This window comes from Lonchura striata, chromosome 1A (assembly GCF_050655825.1).
Source record: "Lonchura striata isolate lonStrDom1 chromosome 1A, ASM5065582v1, whole genome shotgun sequence".
Classification (NCBI taxonomy): domain Eukaryota; kingdom Metazoa; phylum Chordata; class Aves; order Passeriformes; family Estrildidae; genus Lonchura; species Lonchura striata.
The window spans coordinates 59242303-59256211 of NC_140741.1; the positions used below are offsets into that span (position 1 = coordinate 59242303).

Sequence of the window (13909 nt, forward strand, 5' to 3'; positions counted from 1 at the left end):
TTACCCTTCTTTTAAGTGTGACCCTAATTTTTGATTGGTTAGTAATCAGTCGAACTGGAGCACTCATTATTTCATGCTTAGAACTCTGGATTGCATCAGCTTCTATTCTGATCATCTGCCAGTTGATTTCTTTAAAAGTCAAAACCTTTAAAGACAGAAAAAAAGAGAAAAACACCTTGATGCAATATGACAGTTATTTGGACCTAATCCTGTGCATGTGTATGTATACATCTGTACATATGTACACAAAAACTCACAGGAGCTATACAGACAAGAACAAATACAACTCATTTGTTATTCCACCTAAAGGTGTCATGAAGCCCTCACCCTGCTTGTCACAGAAATATTAAGCTACTTCCAATCAGGCTGAGGTAACAAGAAGCATTTAAAATATTCAAAAAAAAATAAAGGTCATAGTTATTGCATACTAAGCTGCTTTTAGGAGAGGAAAAAAATATTGTGTAGTTTAGTTTCAAAATGTTAAATAAGGAAAGAGCAAGGAGGGAAGCAAAGCTACAGGATAGGAGAGGTTTTTTTGGAGTGTTTTATCTCAATTATAAGAGAAAGTTAAACACTGAGCATGCAGACTCCACAAGCTCTGAATCTACTACATAGATTTCTAGAAGACACAGCAAGCAAATGTTAGAATAACAATGACAAAAGAGCATCAAGTACAGCTGGATGCTGAAAATCAAATACAGAAAAATCAGTGACTGTCCAATAGGAGCATCATGGAAAACATCAAATGAACAGGACATCAATAGGGAAAAACAGTAATTCTTTACCTAGAATTCCTTCCTACATGATTTGGATGATGGGATCAAGTCCCCTCAGAAAGTTCGCAGACAACACTAAGCTGAGAGAGTATTGATCAGCTGGAGGGTAGGAAGGCACTGAAGAGGGATCTGGACAGTTTGGATTGATGGGCCAAGGGCAATTTTATGATGTTCAACAAGGCCAGGTGCCAGGTCCTGCACTTGGGTTACAACAACTGCAGGCAGTGCCGCAGGCTGGGGGCAGAGTGACTGCTCAGTTCTCGGCCCCTCACTTCAGCACAGACATGGAGGTGGCTGGAGCATGTCCAGAGAAGGTGAAGGGTCTGGAGCACAAGTCTTATGAGGAGCATCTGAGGGAGATAGGTATGTTTAGCCTGGAGAAAAGGAGGCTCAGAAGTGACCTTACTGCTCTCTGCAACTGCCTGAGGGGAGATTGCACAAAGATGGGGGTTGGTCTCTTCTCCCAGGCAGGAGACAAGACTAGCAACAGAACAAGAGGAAATGGCCTCAAGCTGCACCAGAGGAGGTTAAAGTAGGGACATGAGGAAGAATTTATTTACTAGAAGGGTGGATAAGCATTGGAATGGGCTGCCTAGGGCAGTGTTGAGTCACCATCCCTGGAGAATTTCAAGAAATGACTGGACACAGCACTTAGAGCTATGGTTTGCTGGGCATGGTGACATTTGGTCAAAAGTTGTACTCAATGATCTTGCAGGTCTTTTCCCACCTTAATTATTCTGTGATTCTATGATTACTCTCTGAAGAAACAAGGATCAGCCATGAGTAAAGAGCAAGACAGAAGAATTTTTTTGGTATCTGACTTATTCTTCATGTGTCATTCTCCTCTTGTCAATTTGAAAATCTTACAGCCTATGTCCTGAGAACATACACAGAGACTTAAGTAAAACATATCCAGTGTGTCTGGAAAGGAGGTACATTCCGTAAAGTGAGCAAGATGGAAAGTACAGTGCAAAGCATCCTGAAACACTTTTTGCAGAAAAGCAGAGCACATATCTCCTCATACAGAAGACGCAGTGTGATCAAAAGCTTCTAAAAGTATTCTAAGGAGATTCCTTATTGTATTAGCAATGTAGCTACAGTGCAAAGCTAAATGATTATGCTCTAAATATATGATTCAGCACATGTTATCTTCAAAGTACAGCATTGGTTTTGGTTTTTCACCTTTTCATACAATTTGCTGCTAACAAATAATTCACTGCAATATCTGGAAATTTGTTTCTAGTGTTAATTGCACTAAAAAGGAAAACTCTCCCAAGGAAAGCTCTGTTGTATACAGGTCAACTGCTCAGAATCTAATTGTTCCTAGAAACCAAAAAATCTGCCAATACAAAACTCCATCTAGTCAAACTTTAATTCTTCCCATCAGACTTCATTAACATGGGAGCATAAGCATACAGATAAGCTGTAGAAAAGAAAAACTATCATAAAAATAGTTTTCAACTTCTTACTTATGTGGTATTTTTAACTGATATTCTCCTGGGGTTTCTTTCCTGACATAAAAATCAACTGCCAGACTCCTTAACTCTGGAGTAAGCTGGCCAGATGTATGATGCTAAAACAAGTCTCCTTGAATACAATCTTTAGAATCAACCTTGCACTCAGCATACATTTAACTTTGTTTAGCTGGGAGAAGGCAAATGAACAGTGTACATCAAACTAGCACTTCCATGTGCTATTCTTTGGGACAGTAGAAACATGTACACTTTACTGCTATTACTTTGTTATATATACATATGATTTAGGTATTCCAAGAAAATAATTGCAGAAGGACTTGACTAAATTTCATTTTAAATTGCTTTATTAAAAGAAAGAAAAATTCTTATCAGGCAAACCCTCACAAGCAAACAAATAACTAGTTAAAACTTTTAAAATATAATTCCTGTTGTTGTTGTTGCTATTATTATTACTACTACTAATAACAACAACAACAAAACCAGCACAACCTCTTATCCTTCCATATTTAATACATCGTTCTTTGTTCTTTCAGCACTCTTAAAGTCTGGCTCAGTTTGCATTTTAGAATAGTCATTCACTTGGAGAATGTAGGAGGGAAACCATACACCTGCCTGCTCTGGTCTTCGTTCTTGCCTAAGCATCCACATTGGCCATTTGATCTGACTCACATCCACCATTTTTACGTATTTGTGCTCCCAAAGGACAACTGAAATTACTGAGCACAGAATGTCTCCATTTCCAGTAATGGTATGTTCTCTACCCTGTGAAAGGTTGCAGTTCTACTTCTTCCTTTACCACAAAAACAAGGGAAAAAAGTAAGTAAAAGGTATTATTTACCTCTCCACGTTGAGCTTCTTGTATTCTGGTAAATCTAAGGTCAGCATGTTCCCAGTTTGCATTTACACTGTATATTCTCAGCTGGGAAAGTTCAAATGAAGCATTAAAGGCTTTTGCACCAATCCGTATTATAATGGAGTTCACAGAAACTGAAATGCCTTCTACCACTTTTTCAGCAAAGCCATATTCACTAAAAAGTGAAATGCCAACATATTAAATATAAACCAAGTGAAAGGGCACAAAATTAAACAGATGTTAAAATAAATGAAGTTACTAACATATTCTACAGTTAGCAACTTTTGCTCAATATACTTGATCTAGTTTACAATAATTTTCACTCTGTGATCTTCATCTCTACATAATTAAAGAGCTTATATTTGACTAAAATAAATCTACACAAAGTATAACAGTTAATACAATCTTTTGATGTTCAATTACAAAGATGTATGTATTATAAATATATAGAAAAAGCAGTCTACATCGTTATGCAGAAAGCTTATTCTTCTTTATGCATACATAAGGAGTAATTCATGTTAAATTAATTACTTGACAATTCCAGTCCAGTTAGTATTTATGTCTATAAGCCAAATTATTTTGTCCATTAAAAATAATAACTTTCAGATATTCAAAAGAGTATAAAGTATTTGCATTATTTGATTCTATGAAGAAAGGCATCCTAAATGGTGGTTACACTTCTACAGCAAATAAACATCCATTCCAGTATTAAAAAAGATTAGGCTGTTGCAAATAATTTTTAAATAAAAATTTTATAAGTTTTGAATGTTTTAAATTAGTGTATGGAAAATTGATCATTAAATATTATTTTAACATCTAAAAAATTCTATCCTTTTGTTTTCTAGGGTTTTTTTCTGCTTATTTAAAAAAAACAAAACTTGTGTGGTTTGTCATTCCTTTTCCTTTATCAAATTTCATTCTACACAAAGTCTCTATGGCTGTGGTTTTCAAGGTATGCTTTAGGAGACACAGAGGCCCATAGACTACCTCTACACATTGTATAGATGTTACTACAAGAAAAAATATTGTATCATCAAATTTATTTCTCTGTATATAGGTCCCTATGACCATGGAAAAATGTTTTGAGTTCCATGTAAAGAAATTACTGGGGTGTAGAGAGAAAAAAATCACTAATGTAATGTTGTGTTGACCCACCAAATTGCTTAAGTTTTGGGCTACACAGTGTACATGAAATCTCTCAGTAAGAATCGGCTGATACAATTAAGGAAATATAACTTTAAAATACTGCACTAACAAACAACCCTTAAAACTCTTTAGACAAAACAAATAAAAAAGAAAAATTTTTAAAACCCACATAAACATTATATGTATTTTCCCAAATGGAGGAAGGCAAGATATCATTCATTTTTAAAAAACTTAGTATCAATTAAACTCAGTAAATATCTGACATAGCAGCTGCACCTCTATGAAATTTACCTTGCAAGCTCTAGATCTAGTTCACATCTTTTCTCAAGGCTTGGGTCTGGATAGCTCCATTTCCACTACACTACTTCACATACAAGCAATGAAATAAAATTTTGGAGGAGATGGGAATGGCAGGCTGCAACCCTATATACTTCTGAAATTTTGCAGTCAATCTGTTTTATACAATACCAAACCTTTTTTTGACCAATTACATGTAAGTACCATCACTGACCTCTGCCCGGATGCAGTTGCTATAGGAGAGGGTCCGTTAGGGGCACGTGGCTCTTCACATGTGCTCATTTCCATTACAACTTTATCCAAGGACTTGAAAAACAAAACAAAGCAAAAAAAACATTGGAGACCTTAGAGCTAACAAAGTAAATAGATGACATATAAGGAACTTGAGAACTTTTTCTGAAATATACATAAGACATTTCCTACCATGTCAATTTTTACACAAACTTTTGTAACGGACTAGAATGATCTTTTCTTAACTTTTTTTTTGTGGGTTCTAACACACATCCCCAGTCAAATATTGTATAATGAAATTCTTGATCCCTGACATTTATCCAAAACATACATTTTCAAAAATCACATTTCAAAATGGACATGCTTTAATGTGTAGTTATCTGAATTTTCTTTCTATATGGCTTTTCTTTTAATGAAATATTTAATGCAAGCTGATTCAAAGCACAGCAGTTAAGATTTTTTCCCTGTCTAATTATAACTTTCTATCACCCCTTCTGAATTCCCTCATTTATGCTCTTAGGTCAGACAAACACCAAAAACCCCTTTGTCCTCAATTATAGATTTTTCATTATTCAACCTGCCTTAGCCACTAGATTGTTATGATATTGTGTTAATCATGCTTGTTGTCATAATCTGTACAACATTTTTCTGTGGTACTCTTATCCAAGAAAACCTGTCTACAACAAATGAACTGCCTAGTCTGGATTTATTTATACTTCACTTTAAGCATCAAGTATTTTGATGCTTAAAGGGAAGCAATAGCTGCTAACAGTAGATTTGGACATATTAAAATTATTTTTTTAGCTGTCTCAATAATATCTTGCCTTGAAAACAACAGAGAAAAAAAACCAAGAAAAACCCAATCCCTTGGCTTAAGGATGGTGGGGGGAAGCCAAGATTTCTCCTACTTACCCTAACAGTTTTGGATGTTTGACCACTCTTTTAAAAATTCTATTTACTATATGACTACTGCACAGAACAGTAGGACACAGATTCAAGGCGATTGCACAGTATAAAAAAGAGGTAATGAAGAATGCCTGGATGCAGATCTATGTCTTTTCTCACTGGCAACTTCTGTACTTGGATAGAGTAAAAACTGCTACAGATGGGCTTGGGGCCCAAAATCACTCCTCAAAACTATCCTATTTATCATATAAAACCAGAACTGGGTCATGCACAAACAGTATGTGTCACTATGTCAACAGACTGATTCTCACAAAGGACAACTCAGCACAGTGAAAGTCCCTTTGGTTAGACAAGTGGGCTCTAGTTATCCAGTAAGCTGTGCTAAAAGAGGATGCTATTTCAACTTAATTCAAGCCTCAGGAGCAAAAATATCCCCTCTCCCGTCCCTGCCAAAATACCAGGAGCTCAGTGATGTAATGAAGGGCTAAGGTTCAGCACTTGGGCCACTGAATTCACTTTCCTTTAGAAATCAAAAAGGCTGTTGTACAATCTAGCATTGAATAGTGAACTTATGTTACATATTTAATGCACTTGTTCAAGGACACCTTTATGTAAAAAAGGTTACTTTGAAAGTTATCTTAGCCTCAAAGGACGGTAATGTAAGTTCAACAGGAGCAAAGCAAACAGCACCTTGCTACCACAGGTCAAAGTGTGCCATGTTTAAGAATAGCAGAGCTTAAACCCATTTCCTAATTTGGCAGTTGCATTTCACAGCCAAGAGGTTGAATCATGCCACCTTGGCAATACCAGACTTTAAGTTCTGGGTGTCAGGAAGAAGCAGTACAGACATAAATACATTCCAACTGGGTCACTAGCAAGTGCATCAATAATTTAAAACAACATGTCTTTCCCAAGTCTGATTCAGAATGTAGGAATTACAAGCACATTTACTGCAAGACTGGGAAACATGACAGCTAAAGGAATATTCACTCTTATGCAAATGCAATTGAGAAAGTTTACTCGCCATCAAATAAATTACTTCTGGTGCTACCACAATTGTTAGTATATTTAAAAATAAAGAACAAAGGAAAGCAAATGCAAGAACTAATGTGACTTCTAATTGTTGTTGAGTCCTATTTACACATTTTACTCCCTATTTATATCCAGGCTGAACCCTATGTGGTTACAAAAACCCTATAAATGCTATGTGTGTCAAACATGCTATAGCTGAGATCACTTTGTAAAGTACAGACATAGAACTGAAAAGTCTCAGAAAAGACAGCTCCAAAAGAAAGGCAGGAACTTCTAAAAGGGGTTGGTTGGACAAATAACTACCCTTCAGGTAAACCCAAATTAACATGCAAAGACTAAAAACAGAAGTAAGCTAACGATCAAACACTACAGTGATTACATTGAAGCCACAGATTAAGAAAATAAACCTACCAAGGAAAACATTAAGGCATTTTGCCTTGATCTGCTGCTACCCAGAGGACCCTTAGTAAAGGCCTGTTAATGTTTCAGTTACTTCTAGAATCACATCAAGAGAACTATATAAATATTTGATATAGATTCTGCTACACACAGTACATTTCAGAGTTTATTTCAAAACTCACCAAAGAGATGGGATGTGTTTTCAATTTTGTCCATGGTATCTGCAAGAGAAGACACTACTCTAAAGCAAATTAAATATTCAAAAATACAGTAAAATAAATCATACAGAACGTGTTTTAGGCATACAAATTATATTTCGAACTTCTGAACTCAGCATAATAGTACTTTCAAAATATTAAGCTCATCTGAACATACTATATAGTAACTTTATGCACACACTGGGTGTTAAAAACTTTGAACTTCAAAATTTAGTTATCCCTGAGCAGAAAAACAGAGGAACAAAGCAGAATCAGTCTCTAACAGTGGGTTGTCAAGCATCAGAAAAAGCATCACTGCCTTACACATTATTTCCTTTAAAAGGAAAGAAAAGATACATTTCCTTTGTTGACCTACAACTGATTGGATGCCTGCAACAAAACATCAAGTTCATTGCATTTAGAAAAATCAGGACAATCTCTCATAGTGGGAAAAAAAAAATCAAAGAAAGAACACCAAAAAAACCATAAATAAACCCTACTAAAAAACTAAGGAGCTGTTAACGTTTAACCAAATTGTAACTTCAATCAAGTACAAGCCATACTTCATTTCTTAATCCCACATTCATAAAATGTGATACAGCTGATATTCATTGTTTCAATTATTAGCAGCCAGAATGACTAAAAATGCAGCATCTATTAGATTTACTGTGTTTCCTGTATTTGCCATAGACATCAGAAGCACTCTGAAAGGTATTTTTGGAAACAGGAACAGAACAAGAGGGAAAGTGATAAATGAAGAGGAGTGAAGAGAGAACACACACAAAACAATTATTATAAACTAAGTACCACAGACAAATATAAACTTTTACTTCTGCCACATTTTCAAAACATGCAGGAATGAATTCTACTCAGGAAGAAAAAAAATTAAAAGTAATTAACTCTTATTTTCATTATTTCCAGATGAAAAGAAACAAAAAATAAAGAAGACATTATTGCTAATAAAATCTTGGTTGTTCTTTAAAATTTTATCAAGCACTTATCACAATCTCCTACTAATACAAAGTTGCTTGAAAGTTTACAAAGACAAAATGAAAAGAAAAAAGATTTGGTTTATTACTATTCCAGCACAATAAAACACTCACCCTAATGGATGCTTTATTACAAAACACCTTGTTTATAGCCAGCCATGTTGGAAGATCCAGCATGTTCTGGAGTACCTCTTGATCCAACTCTAAATTGGTCAGCTGACCTTCCCCCTTTAACGTGCTCAGGTTGATCTTGTCAGGTGACAGATTTTTGGTGAACCTAAAAACAAACACAGCTTAAGTAAATACATACAAAGCAATCAAAGTTATCCTGCATATCAGTGACAATTTAACTTAAAGCAATGGTCTGGGTTTGAAGAAATCTTTGATAAATTTCACTCAGGAAAGAAATGGTATGATAGAATTTGTCTATTTTTTTCATCCCATTAGCTCAATTTATAAATATATAAACAAAAATATATTTTGAGATATCTTCTTATTTTTGTCACCCAGAATAACAAATACTATTTGAACTATTGAACTATTTATTAGAACTTAATCTGTTTCAGTTTTTAATTTTTTTAAAGGAGAAAAAATCCCAAACCCCTAAAATTAGTTATAAGCAGTATTTTTATATATATATAGTTAAAATCTTGCAATAAAAAACTTTTATTTACAATATTAATTAGATTCAGCCATAGAATCTAATGACAAATTAGAAATACACATACACACACATAGCAGCATGAGGTATATATTGGATGAAAACTTAAAAGCCCAAAATGATATCCATATGGTAAATGTGTCACTATTTAGAAGTGTACATATAAATTACTTTATATTATATTATTATTAAATTACTTTATATTATATTTATATTATTATATTTCAAATGCACTAGGATTTGCTGATAAAATGAAACAATCTGTGTGACTGTGTCAAATGGTACTCCACATCCTTGTGAGACAATATGACAGAGCCCATGGTTTCTCTCCCTTCAAACGAACAGCCGTAGCATTGTATTTACCATAAGCTAAGAACTTTACCACACTTTCAATCTGCCATGAAAAATTGTTTCTGCTCATGAACTATTCTGCTTAGAATAGTTTTCTAAGATTAGGTAGTAGAAAATACTGCTGTTGGCAATACGCTTCGTGACTTTTCCCACTATAATCTCCTTGTGCTGCCATTCTCCAGGCAGAGAGCAAAGGGGTTTGTCTGTCCTCAATGATGGAATATTGCCCTGCAGCAATGCCTCAGGAGGTGCAATTCCAGCACTTCCTTTCCATTCAAGAGAGCAACTTCTAACTGAACTACAAGGTCCTCATTAGGTCTGATACTGGAGGAGATGGTAGAAGAAGATGAAGAGGGTCAGCAAGCTTTTCCTCTTAAGAGTTTGCAAATACAGCTTAAAACAGAGAAGGCATTTTTTGAGTTGAACTCCCTGACTCCATTCCTCCATTCCCAGGATGGTTAGCTTTGAATATACGTTTACATAGCCCGACAAAATACAAGTATTTGCAAATAATACTAGATATATTTCTTATGACAGAAGTGCTGCAGTTGTTATTGTGTTGCTTACAGTCATAAATTATCCACAAGCAATGAGATTTAATCTGTAAATAATACAGTTTCATCATTTTAGCACTAAAAATATATTGAAATAAGGCTATTGATAAATGTATTTTCCTTGGCAACTAATGTATTTCAAAATTATCTGTTTAGAAACATTATGAGGGGAATAAAGGACTTGAATTATTTTGTTTTCTGGTTACCCTTTTTTCTTACTTTCAACAGGAAAGAATAATGAGAAGAGCTAAATAACCTTCCTCATTAAAACAACCTATCAATAACTGCAAAATAAAAAATAAAACTTCCTATCTCAGAAACCATTGCAAAGTCTCATCTGACTCAGGTAGTACAAAATTCGTAGAAGATAAAAAACAGCTGTTGAGTGTTTTCAGTCACCTGGTATTACCTCTCACTCTTGACTTTCTACGTAAGGGTCAACATAAGAATTACAAACTGGTGTCATTTTAAAGTCACATTAACACAGCAAATGCAAAACCATTCTGCCATTACACACACACAGGTACACACAAGTCTCCCGAGATTCATGCTCTGTGAAAGAAGTCGCCCTCAGAGTTCCCTGTGGTTCAGCCACACCAGAAATGCCTATCAGCTTGGAGAGAGAGATCTAAGCATGATCTTGGGTCACAGCTGCAGACACATCACAGTGAAACACACAGGACCTACAGAAAGAGGTTTTCAAATTTCAGAGCAAGGAAGACACCAAAATACCATTAAGGAGGAGAATGGCAACATTTTTGAGTTACTTTCAGTATCCTTCAAACAAACAAAACAGAAGCCAGTTTCTCTCAACAGGGAGCAGAAAGACAGGGAAAAAAATTCAAAAAGGACCATAACTTTTTCTGTATACATTTTTTTTTCATTCTTCCAAGAGTGTTGCTTTGAATTTATTTCCTCCCTTGCAGTCAGTGAAAGGGAAAATGCTCCAAGTACTGCTTCATTCAGAAGAGACAGACATAAGAGTATATCTGCCTGTTAAGACTGTACCCTTCATGTCAAAAGCCATGGAAGGAAACTCTCAACAGGTGAGCTGTGAGAAGATATTCTTAGCATAATTGTTTTCACAATTGAGTCTCAGTTTTACAAACTACACTTCCTTTCTCAAAACATATCTGAATTAATATGTGATTTCAATACAGCTTTAATATTGAATTTCATAAGTAGAATAATGCTGTAAATATTTACAGTTTAAATACAAGAATCCAGAAATATGAATTTGTCAATATCACAAGCTGCCTGACATAGCTCCTTTGGGTATATCTACACACAGATGCACTAAATATTCCTATGCAGTTAAGGATAGATGTTCAACCTCAATTTACAAAGTACAGATTAAGAATTTTGTGAAAAGCATAAAAGACTGTACAGTAACAGTGCAGTATTAAAGAGGAGTAAGTTACAATCAATGCATTTTGTCAGGACCACAACAGCTCTTTCAGTTCACTCCCTCTAAAATAACTCAACACCGACATAAAAGATGCATTTATTTCCTTGCCTAAAATATTTATTTTCTAGAGGTTTTTTTGTAACACCACAGGCTTTGAGGTTCACCATGGTGGCAGAGAAGATGGTCAAGAAGTTGAAAACAGAAGCCAAAAAAACCCCAAAACAGGCAGAGAAGATGGGAAAACACTTTTATGAAGCCACAAACTTATGGTTTGTACACAGAAGGCCACAAACCACATGAAGCTTAGAGCAATGCTCCCCAAAGGTTTGGAGCAAATACCAGGTGCCTTGTCAAGTTTGACAACAGAAACTACAACCTGTGGATTTAGAGAAGTTTGGATCACATTTGGAGACAGACTCTCAGCTGTTTTGCAAATCTCCTGAATATAGAACTGTTTTCCCCAGGTCTACCAGGCCTTCTCTCCTTTTTAAATAAAATTTCCTCAGTGATATGACTCTAAAGATATTCTCTAATCATGACAAATTATTAAATCACAGTATGTGCTACAAGTTTTGCTTATCTCCTTGTTAGGAACTCAAACTGCTTAAACAACAAGCTTTGAAAAAGGGAAGCATGACCTACTATGCACTGGCAACTGGATCAATAATAAAACAGCAGAAATGGAACACAAAGATAACTTTTTTTTTACTGTTTCACCTGGCTGAACCATGTTATTTGATCACTAAGGAATATTACACCATTTCTAAAACAATAAAAATGGTCTTTTTCAATTGAATTTCTCAAGATGTTTCCTTCCCATGACTAAGTAACAGAATGGAGGGGATCTACCACCATTCAGTTCACTATACCACTTCAAACTTTAAGACTTCAAGTATAGAAGAGGAATAGAACTAACTCTGTCAAATTTCCCACAGGAAAAAATGTGTTTGGATCAACAGTGTATACGGTTACAATTGAGTTCCTCTCATCCAGCGTAACACCACAAACCCTAGCTGATTTTAAGTAATTGGCTCAATCAAGTACACCCCTCACTATATGTGACACCCAGCTGGGACCCTCTTACACCCTCCAACATCAATTTGTACACAAGAAAGGTATCACTCCCTTACCTATCACTATTGTGGCCACTCCACACAAGTGCCTACATGCTTTATCTAATCTTACCTCAAACATATGCAGAATTATCAGATATGTATTTGGTGTCTGAGTGCAAGATGGAGAGCCCTCCATGGCCTGTTGGATGTCCAGCATGGAGAGGATCTGCATCACCTGCTGCAAAGCACTTTGTGAAAGTGCTCATTGGCCAACCCTCTGAAGCAGAACAGGGCATTTCCTTGTTTACCCAGCCTGGACCTACTGCTCTCAGGCTGGTCATGAGTTATAGCACACTGGACAAATCCAAAATAGCACCTACAACCCTACAACTTCAGGTGGGACTTTTCAGGCTACTATACAAGACATCAAGCACCTAACAGTTATCATGCTTTTTACCCTATCATAGTCTAAGGACTAAACTTCCTTTCCAGGGAAATCACTAATTAATCGGCTCAACAAGCAACCCGTATTTGTGTAACACATCTGGAGCAGTATCACACCACCAGGAGCCCTGAATAATACATCTGTTTTGCTGACACTTTCCAAATAATTGCTTCCATTTCATCACAACATAGAAGGACTTCAGCAAAAATTCTCACTCCAGGTGACTTCCTAAAGACATCTTAGCACACTCCTACTTGCTTTAAGACCTTTTACACACGTTCTCAAATATTCAAATCCTCACCAAATACATCATGCTTTCCCTAGTTAATTCTGTAATAACACATATAGGAAATTATTTTGTTTTCATTTAGAAAAGCTCTATTGCTTGCTTTTTGGGTACAGGCAGAAACTGAGACAGCTGCTGTCACCAACGGTTATTATCTAATTATGTGTCATGAAGCAGATCTGCACAGACACAGCCAAGCACTGTGCATAAATGAGGAGCTTGCACTGCACAAATGATAATCATGTTGCAAGTAAAACACTGCTCAAGCAATTTACCTTTCATTTATGATAAACCCTCACACAGACCAATATTAATCTTTTCTATTACATGAGTCTTTTCATATCAAGCAGAGAAAAGGCCAATATGGTCAAACCCAAAGAAATTTATTCAAACATGACTATACATGTCATGCATTAATGATACATTGAGTACAAGATAATATAAAATCCTGAATATATCAAACAATATGTGGTAATGTAATACAACTTCCCCATTGCAGGCAGCAAAAAAACTACCTTAATTTGCTTATACTTGATAACTATTAAATACGACTTAAAATACAATGTTCTGTATCTAATGCAAAAAAAAGCCATTTGATGAAAAATAACTTCAGAAATTTAAAATCATGAAATAATGATACAGTGTAAAAGCATAACAATACCTGCTTTTTTGAAATGGCATCTCTTATTTATATGACATTAGCAGGTATCTTTTTTAATACTAATTGATCAGATCTCACAACAAAATAAGATCGTTTGATATTAACTACAATAATTATTTTCATTTTAAAAAAAGAAAATCAGTCACTTCTGTAAACTAGTTAAAGAGCTGACTGATCCTTCAAGTAT

The 13909-nt window shown here is 35.4% G+C and overlaps 1 protein-coding gene across 6 annotated transcripts in view; it reads right to left on the reverse strand.

The window, feature by feature from the left end:
• Positions 1 to 13909, reverse strand: part of BLTP3B (bridge-like lipid transfer protein family member 3B) — a 48579-nt gene that overhangs the window by 26897 nt on the left and 7773 nt on the right. For 3 of the 6 annotated variants that reach the window (XM_021552883.4, XM_021552881.4, XM_085568920.1), the window contains 5 exons: positions 8416 to 8578; positions 7298 to 7351; positions 4762 to 4853; positions 3090 to 3279; positions 5 to 145 (listed from right to left, as the gene is read on the reverse strand). In XM_021552883.4, the coding sequence (XP_021408558.3) occupies positions 5 to 145; positions 3090 to 3279; positions 4762 to 4853; positions 7298 to 7351; positions 8416 to 8578 (640 nt within the window). Of the gene's footprint in view, positions 1 to 4; positions 146 to 3089; positions 3280 to 4761; positions 4854 to 7297; positions 7357 to 8415; positions 8579 to 13909 lie in introns of those variants that run through there. The other 3 variants (XM_085568918.1, XM_021552884.4, XM_085568919.1) reach the window with 3 other exon arrangements.